We start from the raw sequence: 22,013 nt of genomic DNA, 5'->3' as shown, positions 1-22,013 counted from the left end.
ACAAATAATAATGATAAATGATGATAAAATAAAAAGCTTGTGTTTTGTTTGTAAATTGCTTATTTTTTCATTACATTGAAATTGTGGATTCTATCAAACATTTTTCTACAGGATGTATGTACTGTATTTTTTTAATGTGGCAGTCTTTGAAGCATATCAACTGTGCAAAAAGAGGGCTAAATGTACTCAATGTTAACAGTAAATGCTGTTTTATTATGTCGATATTCCACACTAAAAAATGTGAGGGTCAGGGAATTTGGACAAAGTTGGTCAGGGAAAGTCAGGGAATTCAAAACAAAAATTTGAGTAGGAACTCTGAACATTACAATAGACATCAGGCTGTAAAACTAACTCATGCTATACATTGTTCATGTTGTGTTTAGCAGCGCTTTTTTTGTCATAGAACGTAATGGAATGGCGTTCCACCACCTTTTTTCAATATATTTTAAAAGTTTTAAGAGAATTTTTGAAAATTTGATGTTTGATCCACATTGAATCGCTCTGTTGAGCATAGAAGATCGGCAACAAAATTATTAAGACTGTCCTGCTCATGCTTATGTGCCGAATCTTGTGTACAATGCATGCGTACTCAAACTTGGTTTGTGGTGACTGTGACATACTGCTCAGCTCGTGTTTGGTTGTGTCATGATTTGGCAGCAATGCAGGAATCGCAGTGCTAATTGCAACCAGTGACTGTCATTTTGACTGTTTTATATTTCACTAGTAGTGAAATATAAAACAGTTGAAATGACAGTCACCGATGAAGTTGCATATAAAGTGGGCGTTCCACCACCTTTTTTTTCCCAAAAAAAGCACTGGTGTTTAGTGATATTTTCTGTGTGTAATTCATCACCAATGACTACATGATATATGCTGGTCATCAGTTTTTAGGGTGCCAACTTAGTAGGGATACTGCGTAGTTATTCATGGGCAATGTGCAAGCAACCTTGCTAGTTCTGGTGAATTATCACCAGATTTGGCAATATTTCAAGCCAGCTGGCAATTTGGCAATGATTTCTTCAATTTGATAATTTTTTTTTCTGTACTATCATAATTTATTCAAAATTTTATTTTATAAATATACCACTATAAAAATTACTTGAGAGAACAAATTGTACTGGAACACACAATAAAGATTGATATATAGGCTTTATTGATTGCACAGAATACACATTTTGGACATGTCCCTCATCTGTCCTCTTTTAATTTTACATCATTCTGGTCAAAAAAATTAAAAGAGGACTGATGATGTGTATCCTTTGGAATCAATAAAGCCTGTCTGTCTATATTTGTTGTGTGTTCCTGTATGATTCATTCTCTCAAGCAATTTTATTCTTGCTTCTAACAGTTAAAATGAGAACAAGAAGCAATCAAATAACAAATACAAACTTAAGTTACAAAATACTACTAAAAATTTATTCAAAGTGTGTTTAAATGTTTTCCTAAAACAAGACTGGAATTATGTCTAGGCAAACAAGACATTTACAATTGCCTAGGACCCATAAATTGATTTGTAAACAAAATGAATATTCTCTAAGCCAAATGATAAATATTCTTTTTGAGATTTTAGCCTGTTGTCGTATTCCATTCAGCTTCTTAAACTGCTTTTCCTTCTTTTTTCCATACTCTAGTATTTGTAATGGTTACAAATTGAAGTTGTATATTATCCACTTTTATCTCCATATATTCCACACACAGATTTTTTTATCATGTTCATAGATAATCCAAACACATACACTTAGGTAGTGAAGTGCATTTGAAAGAGATTGTGCAGGAGTTAATTTGTGATGTGGAACTAGCTACTGCAACATCTCTTATCAATAATTGATGATTATATTATTAATTTTGCCTTATCTGCTATGTTTATCAGTTTTCTGTTTTGTAAATTAATTAAAATTTTTAACTAAATATAATTTTCTGGCTTAACTTTAAAGCAGAGTTTATAAATACAAAATATTGTTATTTTTTAATTTAATATGAGCAAATCAGTAATTTGTTGTTATTTTTGTTCATTTTTGAACAAATACAATAGAAAATAAAAAAATTTTCTTTTCCAAGCAACAAAACAGCTAATGAAGAACTTGTTTCATTGAAAAAAAAATCATTCAAGTGAGAAGTTAAGAAAACAATAAAAAAATAAGAGGAAATTTTATGTACATATCTATTTTGTATTTCAAAAACATAGAATGTCTAAAATAATAATTATGAGGTAGGTGCCAAAAATTTCTGGCCTAACTATATTAGAGACATGATAGGAATAAAAATAATGATAGTATCAGATTGTGCCATCTGTATGTGGACTAATAAAACAGTTTTTAAAACAGCATAAGTCTCTTGCAAACATTCATTTTAGTTAAGACTTGTTGCATTAATTTGCAACATGTTTGTCTCTTGCAGGACAATGCACAGGTGCACATGGCTGCCATTTCCAATGCTGCTGTGAAGAAGTGTGGGTTTAAGGAGCTTGACTATCCACTCTACAGCTCGGACCTGGCTCCTAGTGATTATCATCTGATTCCAAAACTCAAAAAAGACTTTGAAAAAGTGATGAAAAGTTGCAGGATGCAGTTTAAGCATTTTGCAGATAAAACTGCAGACTATTTTTTAAGGAGTATTGAAATACTAATTTCAAGATGTAATAAGTGTGTTGAACTGCAAGAAACTATATTGAAAAATGACATTGTTGTTTTAGACCTATAACGTCTAAAACAACGTGCAAAAAGTTTCCAGCCTAACTATGTTTTAGACCTGTAACATCTAAAACATAGTTAGGCTGGAAACTTTTTGCACCTACCACAAAATTCTAGCATCACTTCAATGGCACTATGGTGCCATCAAAGTGATGCTAGAATTTTAAGATGGATGATACAGTCATACAATATTTTACGCTCAATTTCTAACCATTCAAAAAACTCACAACTCACCACACTTATATATCAAACACGTACACTGAACCAATATAATGTGTGGTACGAACGACGAAACAAAAACAAACGTTTTCGAACCTCTTCTAGGTTCTTCCTCAGGTTCCTTTAGCTTTTTAGCTCGTAAATTCGATATTTCAAATAACTTCGTTCTTGCGATCGAACAGTTCTTTTTTAAAAGATGTGTCGCGCATGCCGTTCAAACTAACGACTGCCGTCAACGAAAGACATTAACGAATGTTGTTTAAATAATTTCTTTCTTAAGATCGAACATTTCTTTTAAATTATCCGTCACGCATGCGTGACATGTCCGCTTGCTCGGAAATAACGAGCAGTTAAAGCGTGTTATGTATCAACTCTTGCCAGGCCATCGACAAGATCATCTCCTCTTTAAAATTTATGCACGTGGTTTCGATAGAGGATTTAAAGATGTGCATCGCCTCTAACCACTTGAGATGTTCATTGGGAGGCGCACCGAGGAGGAGATTGGTCCTATTAAAGTCAGCAACTATGCCCGGGTCTGTTGCGTATGTAGCGAGGGCCGTGCTGGTTCTCCCGTGACGAATGTCTGCCTTATGCTCCTGTATTCTGACACCTATGGATCTTTTAGTAGAGCCTATATATATTAAGTCCCTGTCGAATCTGTTATCTCTCAAAGGGACACTATAGACCCCCGGTCTTCTGCTGGGGTTAGGAGGGTCCTTCCCATTCCTTAGGATGTTAAAAATACAATACTGTTCGATCGCAAGAACGAAGTTATTTGAAATATCGAATTTACGAGCTAAAAAGCTAAAGGAACCTGAGGAAGAACCTAGAAGAGGTTCGAAAACGTTTGTTTTTGTTTCGTCGTTCGTACCACACATTATATTGGTTCAGTGTACGTGTTTTCTAACCATTCTTTTTGAAAGTTATTGGTGGATATCTAAAAGCCTTCTAATATGGCAGTATTAAGTGATCAACATTACATTTTGTTGTGTCTTTTGTGTTGATTTATTAATGTCACAATCATCTTCATTTTCTATTGGTTATTAATGTTATTGACTTTCTGCTTCTACTTAAAACAACAAAAGTTAAGGTACTTTATTTTCCTGGCTCTGTTGTATGATGATTGGTCAAAAACTGACCCATTGAGCTTTTTACATTTTTGGACTTGGGATCTTGAATGTTGAGAAATGCAAAGAAAATTTTTCTATACGTTATGGATATTAATGTGTGGATGCACAATTTTCTTCACCCTCTTCAAAGCTTAATAACTCCTGTGATTTTTGTTGAAAATTTCTGAAATTTTGCAGGGAAGTTTATATATTGGAGGGGGGTTGATGCTATTAAATTATGGTGGTTAAAGGTTGAGGAATGGGGAGATAAAGGGGGATCATGCCACATCTTGAGTAGGGTTGGACTTGAGGATGATTTTACTTGTTAGCATTTACAGTTATTTTTATTAAACTCTTCCTTATCCTGAAAATTAAGCTTTTTGCCAGTTTATAATAATTAAAAATATAAAAAGTTTTAAACAATAAAATAATGTAACAGATGGCACCACACATGCAGTTTTAATATTTCCAGGAAAGTTAAGCAACTCGCTGAATTTTTTAACTTGACTCCTTTAATGCTAAAGAAACTATCAGTCTTTTGGGATGTCAGATCAGATTGAATGGCTGGGTGAGCAGTCATTAAATTTATCCAGACAGAATACTCATCCGAAAGGGTCTGGGGAGAACACTGGGATATCCATCATTAAAGAAAAGTTATTTAAATGTAAACTGTTTTAAAAAATAAAATTTTTGTTATATCTTTTAGACTGCTTTAATATTTAACAAAATAAATATGTTGTTATAATTGTAAAATAATTATAATAAATTATATCATGAAAGTTGCAATTTTTTGCATATTTCTTAAATTAAATTTTTATTTTATATAGGTCCTTTCCCTTGTAAAGCTATTAATAAAATTGTATGGAAGACAGCAAAGGCTGAGTAAGTATATCTTTAACTCTATATTGCAATTGTTAGTTTATATTATAAAATATCATGTATTTAACATTCAATTTCAATTATAATTTATTAGTCAGTATGATATTAAAAAATAGCAATTAAAATTAAAATTCTATTGGGTGTTTCAAAAATATCTGCTGAAATTTACATTATATTTAACAAAATACACCAAACAAAATCTTGCTAATCTCAGTAAATAAATTTAATATAAACTTGGCAAATGTTTTCAATCTTAAACAAGATCTGCTTCAGGTCAACAACATTCTAAATTGGAATGCACAAAAGAACAATATGAATTTCAAATACAGTCAAACTTGGTTAATTTGAATTCTACAGATTTCCTTGAGTTTCTGAACTATAACTTTAGTGTAAATATTACTTGTTTAATTCAAATTTTTTTTCTAATTTTTGGATAATTCAAACCTGGAATAGCTTAGTTTACACTGAATAAAGAGCAGAAAACAAATGCAAAATTGGCCTGGACTGCAAAAAGCAATTTTGAAATTTGGGCAGCCAACCATTTATAAGTAAGAGATAACTGTCATTAGTAAAAATAAAACAATAAATTAACACTCGGAAACCTTAACAGTACAGTACTAAATATTTAATAGAAAACAAACGCTTTCGACCATACCGAAAGTATGGTCAAAAGCATTTATTTTTTATTAAATATTTAATACTGGACTGTGAAGGTTTTTGAGTGTTAATTTATATGCGTTCCAGTATTCATGTATGAAGGTTTTTTAATGTAAACTTCCAACATTCTGTTTTTAATCATTGTTACATATTTTTTACAATAAATGAAAGATATGTTAAAAAAAGAGGATGTTGGGTGAGAAATATTTAATAAGTGTGAATTGCAAGAATATCATGCCAATTTTGACATCTGTTGTGTAATGATTTTGTAACCATCTTAAAAACTATAAGAAACACCTGACAACAAAGTGATGAAATTTTTTTGCTAGCAAAAAGTTCAACAGTTTCAAACTTCTGAGCAATTAGCAAAATGGTAAAATTAAAATTTGCCAGAAATGATGTCATATATGACATGTTATTTACTCTGTTTTTTTCACTTTTGCCAGCAAATTGTCTTTGGTATGAATTAAGCTTAACAGGAAAATGTGACAACCAAATTAATTACATTTTATCTGTAATACTTAATAACTATCAATAAAATTGTTCGATTCAAATTATTTTGCACTCCTTTTTCAACTTTTTTTAACCAAGTTTACCTGTGTTTGGAATAAAATATAAAGATATAAAAATACAAAATAAATTAATAAATAAAGATTAGGTTGTCAGTCTACAATGAGTTAATTAACATGTACAAGATAAAAATTGATACAAGTATAAGAATTAATTATACCTATACTTGAAATATAATATATAATGTGTGTTGGTATTGCTTGGTTTATCATAAAAGTATTGCCAAGCATTTTTTTTTTTTTTTTGAAGTTAATGCAATTGCCCATCAAGTCAGCTTTGTAGATTTCTAAAGCGTCAAAAGCCCTGCTATTGTTAGTTTACATGGATTGTCTGATCAGAGTTGCATTTTGAAGATCAAGTTGCACATCATCCTCTAGCATAAATAGACAGGGTGGTGATGGTTTCTTCTTTTATTGTATTATATCGATGCTCTTGTAATCTTTTATGTACCAAATGCTCCATACAGAGGATAAATTTATAGGGTTGATGATCATATTTTTTATATATTTTAAATAATCAAGAAAGAAGTAATGAGCATTGATTTATAATTAATTAATCTGGAAATTATAATTTATGTAATTTTTTCATTTGTAAAATGGATTAAAATATTTTTATAATTTTTGACAGAAAATATTTTATATCAAGCCAGAGTTACTAATGTGTTATATTTATAGTGTTATAATCTTGATGATTTAAAATTTGTATTTATTTTTTGCAGAGATGATTATATAATATTTTCTGGTGGCATGCCTCGTGCTACTTTTGGTGAAAGAAATACAGTTACTGTTATGCATGGAGATCGTCATCAAGTGCTAGATTTCACTTCAAAAGTCATTGATTTTTTTACCATATCTAATATGGGTGAAAATTCAGGTGATTAAAAATATATGATTTTCATATTAACTAAAATATATGTATTCAATAACACTTTGTTGAATCTAAAGATTTATTTCATTATATTCAAATTTTAATTTGTTGCACGACACAAAACTGATAATATCAACACAATTTTTACATTAAACGAATGCTTTACTTTAACCTATCCCATGTTAAAACTTTTTTCCGTTGCATGTCACTCCAGGTTGAATTTTTGTTGATGTTAAGCTTAATGAAAATTCCACGTTTTAGATAAAAATAATCGTGACTATTGTATTGTCCAAAATTACTTTTTTATTTTTCACAAACAAAATAGACATATTAATAAATGTAAAAACAAAAGAAAAATTATATTTCAGAAGTTAGTTTTAATATAAAAATTATGCCAACTAATGACATCTAGTGTCAAAAACGTTTTGATGCAGAGACGAGATATCTCGGGTTCGCACGTCAAGGTCATGTTTCGGCCAAGATATGTTGGGAATACTAGGGAATAGGTTAAACATGTGTTGTTATTATAGGATAGCATTCCTCACTCACATGTATGTTGTAGATACGTGTGAGTGAAAAACAAAATAATTAGTTCTCATATGTAAAAGAAGTTTTCAGGCTTGTCTAGGAAGAGCCACTGAACAGTTGTTCATTCATATGGATTGTAGCTTAAATCAATGGCTGCCAATAAGCCCATTTACACCACTACAGAAGACAAGATTATCATCCATTTTAAAAAATGACAACAAAAAATGAAGGTTATAATTGATATGTCTTCTTCCAAGAAATTCCAATGCTTTAACCTGCTTGAAACTTAGCTTTATTTTTAAGCAGTTCTAGGTTTCATTCTGGCTTATTTTATGAGGAAACTTCATCTGTACTCAGCAAGAAATCTAGATTTGTATGTGTTGATAGCTCAGCATCATCATCATTAGCTTCTATTACTTTGTCTTTTTCTGTATACTTGTGTGAAAAAGATTCTGGTAGCCCATGATTTGAAATTTTTTTACTCTGATGTACAGATCAAGTTACAGATGAAATATTGTGATAACTTATGATCTGTATTTTCTTCTTAAAAGACCTTTATTGAATGGAGATTGCCATCCAAAAATCACAGTTGTCTGTGACCTTTGGGTTCCTTCCCTACTGTGAGAACAGCAACTGACAGAATTGTTTCATAGTTGGGCTCAAACAGCTGTTGCAACTGTTTGAGCCCATTCCTTATCCTGTTGTCTCTACTTTGGTTGTATGATTGGTGCTGATCTTATAACTAAAATAGAAATGATATGCCATACATACCAGTGAAGTGATTTTTCGTTTTTTTTTAAGTAAATGTCAGTTCTTTCTTTACAAATATAACAAAAATTATTCACATTATTCATGCAGTTGCAAGATATTTTTCTAAAACTATGCTCACTTATGGACAAACTGAAGAAAACCAATGTAACGAGAACATTTAAATGTGCAAATTGACTGATTCTACAAAAGAAACATCATGATAATTAAGTTGTTGCCAAACAAAAATCATTTAGTAAACTCATCAAAAATTGTCAAACATTAGTCAATCAGGTTAGAAAATGTAGATGAACCAGTTTTTCAGTTTGTATTTTCACATTAAAATTTCACTGAATGCTTTTCTTTTTATATTATTTTATTTTAAGATTCTCTAATGTCAAACAGCTGATGTCACTTTGTCCAATTTTGTTACATTTATACATTCCACTAATGGATCTTTTTAACCTACCTTTTGTTAGTTTGAAATTTTCACAGTGCTGACTGTTTAGTATAAGAATGTTCTTAATTAGAAATAAGTAACTAATAAACTGTCTTATGGCATTAAACATGAAAGAATTTTATTAAATTCTTAAATGTCTGCACTTTCAGTGAGTATATTTGTCATCTTTAGGTGAAAGAATTCTGAATGGAAAATTGAACAGAACTTTTCAGTTTGAAATGAAGCCATTTTACAAAAATTTTAAAATAAGGGTAAAATTATAGCAATTCCAGACCAGGGGTAAATATTTTATTAATTAGATATTTTTGAACAACAATTACACATAACATAAATATACATTTAAAAAATCATTAAAAAGTAAAAGTTTTCTGAAAAAAATCAATATATCATAAAATATATTAAATTCAAATAAAAGTTTTAAGTGCAGATAATTTAGAAAAAGCATTTACACAAGATTTAAAAATATAAAAGTAATATACTTGTATAATGTCAAATTCACAAAATAACATTGAACAATTTTAATAAAAATAAAATAGCACATTAAACCAACCAGCCTGTAAGATAATTTAAACTCTTCCAGCATGAACACAGCTGCAACAAACATCACATATCCTAAAGGCACAGTATAACTAGTAACTTTATCTAGTATAACTAGTAACTTCATCCAAACAAAATAAATGGAAACCAATCTGGTGAGAACAGATTCAATAGCCAGTCAAACATGAGGTTACATTTAACTACATCCTCTGTTTGTACATGGTGACAACTATATATCAGTAATATTTTAACTATTTTTCTCAACTGTATATGATAGAATATCTGAGAAAAAATCAATAAAGTGCCTCAGATACTAGAATTTAAAAAAAATTTTTTAAATTTTGATAAAATCTAGGGACAATGTGTTCATGACAAGTAACTTCATCATACCCAACAGTTGTGCAATTCTCCATGATGTTTATTTGTGTTATTCACATTAAATCAATTAATAGGGTTTTGTTTATTAAAAGTTTTAATGCCTAAAATATTTTGCAGTTATAAAATAGATATTTGTAAACATACTACTTTGATTTTCAGTTTTGGTTTTAGATAAAATTGATTACTTAAGAAATATTGGAACTATCTCTCTACAGAATTTGACAATCCACATTCTTTAATTGTTCTTGCTGAAGAAGAATTAATTGCTGTTGACTTAGAATCAGAAGATTGGTTGCCATTTAGATTACCATACTTATCAAGTTTGCATTCTTCAGCTATCACATGTTGTCAACATTGTACTAATATTGGTCAAGATGTTTGGAACAAAATTGTTACAGCAGGAAATAAACAAGTTTCTGGGAAATACACAGAAAGGGTAAGATTTCTGACTCGACTTTTTATAATTCATTTAAATTTAAAAAATTGTAACGAATGCATCTTGAATATCCATTTATAATTGAGTTTTATGCTATATAAATATCAGTTGGATTTGTTTAATTTCATGTAAAAATTTCAGTTGTGAATTATTATAAAATTAATCAAATTAACAAAAAAAAATATTAACTAGTTTTAATTGTGAGTTTACCAGATTCTTAAATAATAATCAGTATTTGGTAGAATTATTCAAATTGCATCATGATTTTTAAAAAATTAAACATGAACTATATTTATAGATATATATCAATTTGGCCCACCAGTGGCCGAGCGGTCTTCGTACCCTAAACACTGGGAGTTCGGTCATGGGTTCGCGCCGCGATCGGACAGGCTGGCTGCTTGGAGTTTTCCGGGTTTTCTCCTTGCCAATAACGACTAAATAGGAGGCCAGTTCCCCATAAAAGTCCTCCTGGAAGGCATTCTTTCCCCTCGCGTAACATCGCGCCCCAGAGAAGGCAACGGGAAACCACTCTGGGTACTAACCTTCCCTAGTAAACACCTTGGCGTATTATTAATCTGCGTCGGGTGTCGCCGACGTCAGAAATCTGATATGGCACGAAGAAGATATATCAATTTACTTAATATATTTAATTTAAGCAATTAATTAAGGGGAGAATTTTTTATTTTATTGAAATAGTTTTAAAATTTGAATAATTTGGGATAGTCATTTTTTGCCTTTTGTTATTATGTATATACAGTAGACTCTTGCTAATCTGGCCTGTCAATTATCCATCCTCCAGCTGTGATATAAATGGAGTGGGTCACATGGATGACCATTCTGTGTGATGCCATTTATTGAAACTGAAACTTCACACATGTATGAGGTTTCAGTTTTGATTTAAAAGTGTGGAAAGTGGTTGACTTGGTGTGGTGTCTTTCAATTATGACTAAAAAAAAATACTTAGATTAGAACTCATGCAAAAATTGGAAATTTTTAGAGAAGTTAAAGTAAGATTGTTTGAAAAATTCATTAGTATAGAGTACATCATTGGATATACCACTATTTATGACATAAAGATGAAAGAGAATCAGCTTTGATAATATGCCATTCAAATAGACAGTGACTTGGAGAATGATAAACTTCATTCAGCCATTTACAAATGGCTCATACAGCAACAGAGTGAAGGAATACAAATGATCAGAGAAAAGTGCAATGGCGTTTGACAAAGAACTTGCAGCAACTAACGGTTTACAGCAAGTGAGGGCTGGCTATTAAATTGGAAGAAAAGACATGGCAGTTGACAGTTACTGGAGAAAGTTGGTCAGCAAATGAAAAAGATGCAGAAGAGTTTAAAAAATAAACTGGAGAACAAGATAAAGGAAGAACAACTAACTCCAACTGCAGTGTACAATGCTGATGACACTGGTGCTTTTTCAAAATGCTTCCTTCAAAAATCCTTCCTGCCAAGAATGAAAAGGAAGTTTGTGGGTATAAAAAACAGCACATTACACTGATGACATGTTGTAATGTTGATGGAAGATTCCTTTCCTGGTGATTGGAAAAGCCCAACAGCTATGATGTTTTCAGTACAGTAAGATGAAAGATGAGACTCAGAAATTTTCTGTGATTTCATGATAAATTTGTAACCAGCTCTGTGAACTGAAGAAAAAGAAACTTTTGTTAAAAGCCATCCTCCTAATTGATAACACTTCTGGTCATCCCTCTGACTTGTCTCTGAAATTAGGTGATATATGAGTTGTCTTTTTCCCATCACATGTGACAGCTCTAATTCAACCTATGGATTAGGGAATTTTGGAATCAATTAAGCATTGCTATTGACATGCATTCTTACTTCCCTATTGGATGAATGTGAAAATGAAACTATATTGAAGGTGTGGAAAGCAACCAATATGAGTTATGTTGTTATCCAAACAGCAGAAATATGAGACATTGTGGAGAGTATTACAATAGTGAAGTGTTGGAAAAAAAGCATGACTTTTGACAATGAGTTGAAGTCTGTATATTGAGTGATAGAGAGTCAGTCAATTCAGAATCATTTATGAATGCTATGTTTGTTGATATGTTTCACAAAGCTTCCAAGAGAAGTTGTTGATGAAGTGGCCACTACTAATTGGTTGAATGAGGAATATTATAGAGTAGACCAGGCTTTAACAGAAGAAATCATCAAAAATGTTTAGGATATCTCACACTGCTGGTATTTTCCTGCATACATAATCCAACAGCCAGACATGCAGTATCAATGTATTGCTTGTAAAATGGTTGTTTGCAAAGCGTGCCATTAATGAGCATCTTTATTAAAGCAAGTAAATATACATGACATTTTTGAAGTGACTGTACTGAGTAGAAAATCAACATCTCAATTGTGCTGTATTGCATTTTAAATTTCTTTTACTTCTACAAATACATCTCTTATTTGTTTTTTAAATACATCTGTACTACAGCTAGTAACTATGTAGCATCAAATTTAATAAAGAATTACTGATGTCTTTTATCTCACTAATCTGACCTTTTATATCACTAATCTCTATGCCATTCCTTGCAGAGGAATGCCAGATTAGTGAGATAAAAGACATCAGTTTAGCAAGAGTCTATGTATATGTAAAAATAAAATAAATAAATTTGCTTTGATATTTTCAAAAGTATTACCTGAATTAGCAAAAGTATTTTCTATCAGAAGTAACTAATAAATCATTTTTACACTACATTATTATTAGACTATTATAATGATGTGATATCCTATATCTATAGAAAATTTCTTTTTATAGTGAAATTTACATTCCTTTTACCGCTATTCATATTCAAATTTTTCTTAAAACAGTCCATTAAATCTTAATGGTTAAGTGTTTGACTATTAAATTTTAATTGTTAACTTTTGAGTTTCAATTTAATTACAATTAAAAAAATAAATTACTTTCAGTTTAAAATTGCTTTAATTTTTTTCTGTAATTTATGACAGGTTATAGTCTATACTGTATATATATTATTTAATATTTATGACAATTAGATTTGGCCAATTGATGGAGGAAAAGACTTGATTGAAAAGTCTTCAACATTTGATATACTTCTGACTGGACATGAAGATGGATCAGTAAGATTTTGGGATGCATCTGGAATATCTTTATATCATTTATATACTCTGCAGACTTCTTACCTGTTTGTTAGTGAGGAACATGAACAAAATGCTTCTGAAGAGATGGAAGAATGGCCGCCATTTCGTAAAGTAAAAATTTTTATATTAAATAAAAATATTAACTTGTACTGGAACTAGAAAGAATTAATCAAAATTATCACCTTTTGATAAAGTAAAAAGAAGGTTCTTTTTACTTTATCATTTAACTGATGAAGATTGTTAAAAATGATCAAAAACATTTTTACGATATTAAATTATTTGCTGGAATATTTAAAAAGGTGATAATTTTGATTAGTTATATTAAAAGAAATTGATATTATAAGTACTTTATTTATTATTATTATTATTATTATATTGGGTTTTGTGAGTTACACTTGGTTCACACCGGTGGCTGTGTACTATGCCGGACCAGAGTCAAGGCATAGCAACCAAAACAAAACTAAAATTAAATGTGTGTGTCAGTGTCTGTATTAAGGAATTTCCTAACAATATGGCATGTATTCAATATAGTGGCCTTCTGTAGTGTGATGTATGTATTTCTACTCAATTGTAATGTTCCCAGGCTTTTGTGTAGCGTGTGTGGTATCACACCTGTACAGGAGAGAACAACAGGTACAATAAGCACCCTATCCATCCTCCACAGATGCCTTATTTCCTGGGCGAGTTCTGTGTACTTGCTAATTTTTTCAGTGCATGTGTTTTGTACATTGTGAGTGTTTGGAATGGCTATGTCTATAATGTATGTGATTTTATTGTGTTTGTCAATGAGTGTGATGTCTGGTCTGTTGTGGTAAATTGTTTTATCTGTGATTATGGCTCTGTCGTAATACATTTTGTGCGTGTTATTTTCCAATACTGTCTGTGGAATATACTTGTAGTATGGTTCGTGGATGTCTGCCAATTTGTGTTTCTTTGCAAGCTCTTGGTGTATTATATTTGCTACTTGATTGTGTCTATGTAAGTAATCTGTCTGTGCCAAGAGCTTGCAACCAGAAGTGATGTGTTGTATAGTTTCTGGCATGATGTGACATTTTCTGCATGTGTCATTTGTGAGTGTTGTATCTTTGAGTATGTGTTTTCTGTAGTTTTTAGTATTTATGACCTGATCCTGTATGGCAATCATGAATCCTTCCGTCTCCCCAAAGAGGCATCCCCGATCTAACCAGCTGTTTGACGCAGTTTTGTCAACAAAATCCTGGGCCAGGTCGTAAGGATGCCTGCCATGGAGAGCCTTTTGAGCCCATGATTGCTTAATGTTGTCTATGCTTTTTATATGTTGTGTCATGTCTGTATGTTGTGAGTGTAAGTTTAATGGTGTGTTATTTGAGTCTGCTAGAGTTACTGCTTTATGTAACTGTGATGTTTCTTGTTTCTTGTAGAAAAACTCTCGCAGTGACTGTATTTGTTTGTAGTGAAGGTTAACTATGTCAATCAGGCCACGTCCGCCTTCTTTACGTGGAAGGGTTAATCTTTCTGTGGCGGATTTAGGATGATGTTGTTTATGCTTAGTAAGTGTTGTTCTTGTTTTCCTTTGGAGTTGCTCGAGATCTGTGTGAGTCCAATGTATAACTCCAAAAGAGTATGTGAGTACTGGGATGACATATGTGTTTATTGCTTTAACTGTGTGTTTTGCATTTAACTGTGTTCTAAGTATAGCGTTTAACCTACTTTGGTATTCTTTAATTAATCGTTGCTTTATTTGTGTATGTTCTGTTAGTTTGGCCTGTTGGAATCCTAAGTACTTGTAGAACTCGCCCTCTTCCATGGATTCAATAACGTCTCCATTTCCAAGTGCAAAATCTTCTTTCTTCAGGATTCCTTTTTCTATGTGAAGTTTTTTGCATTTGTCTAGGCCAAACTCCATTTGTATGTCCTTAGTGTATGAATGTGTGATTTGTAGGAGTTGATGAAGTTGTTTTTGTGTGGATGCATAAAGTTTTATGTCGTCCATGTACATGAGATGTGACAGTGTAAACTGTGTTGTTTTTTCATGTCTGATATTGTAGCCATATTGCGTGTTGTTTAACATGTTGGATAATGGATTCAGGGCTAGGCAGAACCAGAGAGGACTCAAGGAATCTCCTTGAAAAATTCCTCGCCTAATGAATATTTCGTTTGTTTGTATGGAAGTGTTACTAACCCTGAGATGCAGTGTTGTTCTCCAGTGCTGCATAGTGTTTTCGAAGAATGCAATGAGTGATGGATGTATTTTGTACATGTGTAGAATATGTAGCAGCCAACTGTGTGGAACACTGTCGAATGCTTTTCTGTAGTCTATATATGCCATGTGTATGTTTCTGTGTTGTTTGTGTGCTTGCCGTAGAATGACTGAATCTATGAGTATTAGTATTATTATTATATTTGAATTAAATTACAAATATACAGTATTTTATAAAGAAATTTAAATTGTATAGCAATTGTAATTTATAGAAGTAAATATAGACAAGTGAATATTAGATGATATTTTTAGTGCATAATAAATATAATTATATATTTATACTTACTTTTTTAAAAATTGAGTGCATTGTTTGTTCACTTAAGTTTTATTGTTATTTTCACAATAAAGAATATGAGTTTAATTTAATAGTTTTGTATGTTTTTATTTATATATATGAAATAAATCCCATAATTTATAATAATTTTATAGAAGTAAATGCTTATTTTACAGATTGGAACTTTTGATCCATACAGTGATGACCCACGTTTAGCTATTAAAAAAATTAATTTGTGTACTTTAAGTGGCATTCTAGTTATTGCAGGCACTGCTGGACAAGTAATTATTTTAGAATTACAGAGTGAAGAAGTAGAAAAAGAAATAACGGCATGTATATCTAATTTCTTATGTTTAATATCCACACAGAAATTTAGAAAATGATAGGATATAACAATAATAGTTACCAACCTTGCTGCAATAAAAATACATTACAATAAATTTTTCATTTTTATTTTTAGTATGCACCAGCAAATATTGTAGGAGATCGAGATAATTTTGTATGGAAAGGACATAGTCAATTGAACAGAAAAACAGGTGCTCAAAAATTAGAAAATGGTTATCAACCAAAAGTGATATTGCAGCTATCACCACCTGCAGCAGTTACTGCTCTTGCTCTTCATTCTGATTGGTCATTGTAAGTGTTATGACCTTTTTTATTGTATTGTTGGCATGAAATTAGATATAAAATATTATTTATAGTGCAAAATAACTTGATGCTAGTAAATATCTTCAAATGGATGCAGTTTTAATGTATTGCTAATTTATATTTTTAATTGTGTAAAGTAATATATTATTATTATTATTATTGGCACCTAAGTTATAATCTTACAGTTACTGTGAATTACTGTATTTATTCATGTATAAGATGATCTTGCTTAAAGGACAGGGTGTGACTTTAAAAATCAAAATAAAATTAGATTTATTAATACAATTTTAATTTTATTTTGTTTAAATCACAAATAAAATATCAAATGCATGTAAATGCACACATTGTTCTGCAAAAATTATTGGCATTTTAATTTTAAACTTTAAGGAAAAATCTTGTAAAATCGACAATATAATTTGTTTATGTAAAGCTGGACAATCAGAAACCTTTTTGCCAATTCTTAACAATCGAATCCATTCTCCATCAATTACACTTATGAGTTTTTCTGATTTCCAAATAATAATCTGTTTTCACATGGGATTGGATTAAAACTTATGTCATGCTCCTGTGTGATTTTGGAATTTCAATTCAAAAGCTTTGTGTTTCCTATTGCTATTCATCTTTACTCCTTACAATACACAAGAAGGATTCAAACGACCCAGATAAAATGAGTTTGTTTTTAAACACCAGAGGGTGAGCATCCAGTAAAAAATGCGAATACACAGTTCACAAAAATTATCATATGCAAGAAAATATGGTATATCATTGTATGCAAATTGTGCAAAGTTTAGAATTATCACACCTTTGATTGGATTTTTACTTACGATGATTCAAAAAAGATCTAATCTATATTTTATACATTTACATATAGATATTTGATGCAACATTGTGCACTATAAAGCAATCAGTTGAATTCAGTCAGAATCTAATTGAAACTATAAAAATATAAATCATTTAAACATTTCTTTAAAGATAAGTGAAAAATTTTCATAACTAGAAAAATTTTCATAACTAGAGAAGAATGAGAAATGTTTTGCATTACTTCAAAAGTTCAACCTCATGTTACTGCTTTAATAGTAGGCTGTCTGTTGTTTCTACTCTCCATATGCACATGTAGTTTGGTGACTGGATGAGTGGTCCATGAAATTTATAGTTTTGTTTATGACTGTTGTAGTGATCAATCTAAGGGATCAAATAGCAAGCAAGAGAAAAGGTGGTTGAGTAAGATGATGATGGAAGTGGGAAGTTGGGTTCTTCACTGAATGGGATAAAGTTATGTTTTCTAATTTGTGTCCTTTTGTGGAAGTAGTTTCAAATGATTTTCCACTGTTTTCCCAATGCCAAAAGTGCTACATTTCCTATACTGTCCATTTCAGTATGTACAACATTGACCAGAAGAAAGTTGCACTGTTCTCACCAGAAGATTTTTGCTGGATAGGAAATAAAAACTGCCATGCGGACTCTGATCATATAAATAACCATATTCTACCTTGAACAAGTTTATTGTCAACAGATTTAAAGTTTCCATTTGAAATTTGTGGCCCTGTTTTTTAGCATTATCTTCATTTTGGCCACTTTCTTATCTGAGTTCATGAAAGTTTATCTGTCAATTAGATTGTGGTGTAGCTAGTTTGTAGACATCACTGGTTAATATTAACCTTTATTACGTTGATTTAATTAATTTTATAATATGTTGGTTTTTCATTTTAAATAGATTATTTTTATTTGTTGTGAATAAAATGAATTTATGTACCAAATTATTTAAAGTTAAGTACATTATCTTGTCTAATATGCTTCTGATTATTCTGAACATGAGACAATTGAAAATCATTCATATGTGTTATTTTCTAATACAGTTTAATTTATTAAGAAAATACAATCTATATGTAACCAAAAAAATTGTTTTTATTAAACATGCCATAATTTTCTAGTTATGTTCACATTTTAAGTTAGTTGATATCATATATTTTTATATATGATAAAAATTCTATTAGTTTATTTAATTTAAAAAATGTGTATTATTCTTATTATTAAATTAAACTATTTAACTTCATAATCATGTGACTTATATATTATTGTTGTTGTTATTTTATCATATTAGAGTGGCAGCTGGAACAGCACATGGATTTACTTTATATGATTATATTCAAGACAAAGTTGTGATGTCAAAGTGTACTTTAAATCCAAATGGTAAGTTAAAAGCTTAATTAATATAAAATTAAGTAATTTATAAGGAGAAGACATTCATGGAAATATATATTTATGAAAATATGTGATATTTCATTAATATGAAACACTTCATTCAATAATTTTTTTCATCAAAATAAAAATATTTATTATATGCAAGAAAAATTGCATTAAATTAATTGTTAAAATTGATATATACTCATTGATATAAAAAATAATGCTCTCAGATAGAATTGTCTGATTACTGCAAATCTCAAAAAGCCATATTTAAAAAAGTGCTTAATGCTTTTTGTAGTGCTTTAAAGTGCTTGATTTTCTAATTTATGAATTAAAAACAACCATGGAATAATGTATGTTTTACAAAAATCATTCTCTGCTGACTAATCAGAAACCAGATAACAGAATAGGTTTTAGTCATGATTTCAAAGGTTTAGAGCTGGGATGATTTATTAGTGAGTTGTTCATTTGGATGAATTTAAAAAAAAAGAATCACCAGAATCCATTCTTTTTGTCAATGATTCAATGATGATATGAGTCTCGTAAAATATTTCAGTTGTGAATTTTTTGATTGATTTTAATTTTTAATAAATTTAATGAAAAATTTATTATAAAAATAATTAAATGTGTCTATAATAAACATTTTTCTTCCAAGAAAAATCCTATGTTATAAATGTTTACTGGTTTTTCAGTTTGAATATGCAATTACATAGAGTTTGATTATTATTCAAAAATACAGTGAGTGATCAGTTAATGAACAGTTCGGACTATGAACAAATCAGATAACAAACACTTTCGCAAAAGATTTTTATGTTTGGACAACGAACACCTCACAGAACAAACACAAGAAGAAGCAGCATAAAATAATGAATATCGATTTGTCTTCCATTGTCTCCAGGCAATAATTCGAAACTTCTTGGAGTGCAGGAGACGTCGACATCAGAGCTCAGCCCTGATATATACTGATCGTATAGTATTCCTCCGTACTTTGAAACTCTCCCTTGTAATTCCAGCCTTTAATTTTTCTGACAGAAAGAATTTTTTTATAGTATTCATGAAACTGTCGAGCAGGCACTCATTAAGTTTTGCATCTGTTTTTATTTTCAAAAGGTGAGAGTATAATAGTTAAAGGTAAAGAGTGGGTAGAAGATGTCTATGTTACTGGGCAGTATGGCTTGAACAGGTCTACAGTAGGTCACAGTTCAATCTTATCTAAGAAATATACTGTGTAATCAAGAAGACTCAAGCATCTAAAGGAGTAACAAAAATCACATCCAAGTAATAAAGAACATTGAAAAGCTCATAATGGAATTTGAAACTGATCTGACGACAGAAGAATACCAATAACTCTTGAATGAAGAACATCAAGAAACTTGGCAAGATATGTTTTCTTCTGAAAAAGAAAATTAATGCTGACATCTGCTACTAAAGATGGTTTGAAGAAATGGGAGGATGTCAGAACGATGGTTTTAAAATGGCATCCAAACCAGGTTGAGGTTAATAGGCTTAGGGATCTACAACAACAATGCTATTAATTACTTCTGAAAAATCCTGAAGAAGAGTGAAAAGCAATTGGCATTGGACAGCTTCTTTAATGCCCCACAAACAGAAAAAATGGAACTGTGTATATATGTATTTTTATTATTACATATAAATAAACATAGTAAGAAAGTATATAATTTTTTATTTTNACTTCTGAAAAATCCTGAAGAAGAGTGAAAAGCAATTGGCATTGGACAGCTTCTTTAATGCCCCACAAACAGAAAAAATGGAACTGTGTATATATGTATTTTTATTATTACATATAAATAAACATAGTAAGAAAGTATATAATTTTTTATTTTGGGGGTCTCTAGAATGAATTAATCAAATTCCCATAAAAACTTATGGTATATTGATAATCTGTTAACGAACAATTCAGATAGCAAACAAAGTCTTGGAACGGATTATGTTCATTAACTGATCACTCACTCTACTACAAAATAAATTTTAGAATTTTTCATGAAATTATGTACGGTAGAATATATAGGAGCTTGCAGCAATTTTATTTTTTATTTATTTATATTGAAAGAATAAGTTTAGATATGAACTTATTCTATCAATATGGGAAACAGATTTTGCTGATGTTTTACTATGAAATAGGTCATATTGAAAGATGATTATATGGCACTGGCCTTCTTTCATGAGAACATGTCATATGAATTTAATGAAATTCTTTACTTTAAATAGTAGGAATTGAATTTTCATTAGCAGGATTAGAAGGCATAGTTGAAATTGCTGTAAATAATGAACTGTGGATCAAGTCTTGTATTATTTCTATTTTTTTTCGTTTTTTTTAATTTCTATTATTAAAAAACTTTAAAAAACAAATTTTTAATTTTAATGTTGTTTTTCTGAAATATTTATTACTTTATTTCATAAAATTAAAGTATTTTCTTGCAAAGGGATGGCTAGGGCCACTTATTTTAAAGTCATGAAATTATCTATCGATTGATCTAGTTCTGTGATAAAATCTCAGTCAAATATTTTTCCCATTAGGTTTGACAGTATGAGATGTAAACTTTTAACTTTCTCTTGTGTGTAGAATTGTTGAATGATCTACTTATCTAAGTCAAGGACTGTTTGTTTTATTACAGAAGAAAATAGTAAACTGATTTAGATTTAGGCATTAACTATTACCTGTAAAGTTATTTTTAATAATTTAAATTGTTGGGTTCTTCACTGAATGGGATAAAGTTATGTTTTCTAATTTGTGTCCTTTTGTGGAAGTAGTTTCAAATGATTTTCCACTGTTTTCCCAATGCCAAAAGTGCTACATTTCCTATACTGTCCATTTCAGTATGTACAACATTGACCAGAAGAAAGTTGCACTGTTCTCACCAGAAGATTTTTGCTGGATAGGAAATAAAAACTGCCATGCGGACTCTGATCATATAAATAACCATATTCTACCTTGAACAAGTTTATTGTCAACAGATTTAAAGTTTCCATTTGAAATTTGTGGCCCTGTTTTTTAGCATTATCTTCATTTTGGCCACTTTCTTATCTGAGTTCATGAAAGTTTATCTGTCAATTAGATTGTGGTGTAGCTAGTTTGTAGACATCACTGGTTAATATTAACCTTTATTACGTTGATTTAATTAATTTTATAATATGTTGGTTTTTCATTTTAAATAGATTATTTTTATTTGTTGTGAATAAAATGAATTTATGTACCAAATTATTTAAAGTTAAGTACATTATCTTGTCTAATATGCTTCTGATTATTCTGAACATNAACGTATTATAGTAATATTATTACGTAAATATGTTATAAAATAAATTGGAAAATATTTAAATTAAAAAAAAAATCGCTAAATAAAAATTTTTGAGTCGACAAAACACCACCTGGACACAAATATGTGAAACAGATGGTAAACAACACACTACCGTCAAGTGGTGGCATCTGTTGCCAAGAATTT

The 22,013-nt window shown here is 30.3% G+C and overlaps 1 protein-coding gene across 2 annotated transcripts in view; it reads left to right on the top strand.

The window, feature by feature from the left end:
* The window catches only part of LOC111625274 (lethal(2) giant larvae protein homolog 1-like), an 88,521-nt gene that overhangs the window by 11,542 nt on the left and 54,966 nt on the right, over window positions 1-22,013 (top strand). For both annotated transcript variants that reach the window (XM_023368376.1, XM_023368377.1), the window contains exons 5-11: window positions 4,846-4,900; window positions 6,843-6,997; window positions 9,857-10,077; window positions 13,103-13,318; window positions 15,897-16,049; window positions 16,181-16,356; window positions 18,470-18,558. In XM_023368376.1, coding sequence (XP_023224144.1) covers window positions 4,846-4,900; window positions 6,843-6,997; window positions 9,857-10,077; window positions 13,103-13,318; window positions 15,897-16,049; window positions 16,181-16,356; window positions 18,470-18,558 — 1,065 coding nt within the window. The remainder of the gene's footprint in view (window positions 1-4,845; window positions 4,901-6,842; window positions 6,998-9,856; window positions 10,078-13,102; window positions 13,319-15,896; window positions 16,050-16,180; window positions 16,357-18,469; window positions 18,559-22,013) is intronic.

The sequence above is a fragment of the Centruroides sculpturatus genome, unplaced genomic scaffold (assembly GCF_000671375.1).
Source record: "Centruroides sculpturatus isolate CEXI.00-Female unplaced genomic scaffold, Cexi_2.0 scaffold221, whole genome shotgun sequence".
In the NCBI taxonomy this organism is placed as follows: domain Eukaryota; kingdom Metazoa; phylum Arthropoda; class Arachnida; order Scorpiones; family Buthidae; genus Centruroides; species Centruroides sculpturatus.
This window is presented reverse-complemented; position numbering and strand designations above follow the sequence as displayed.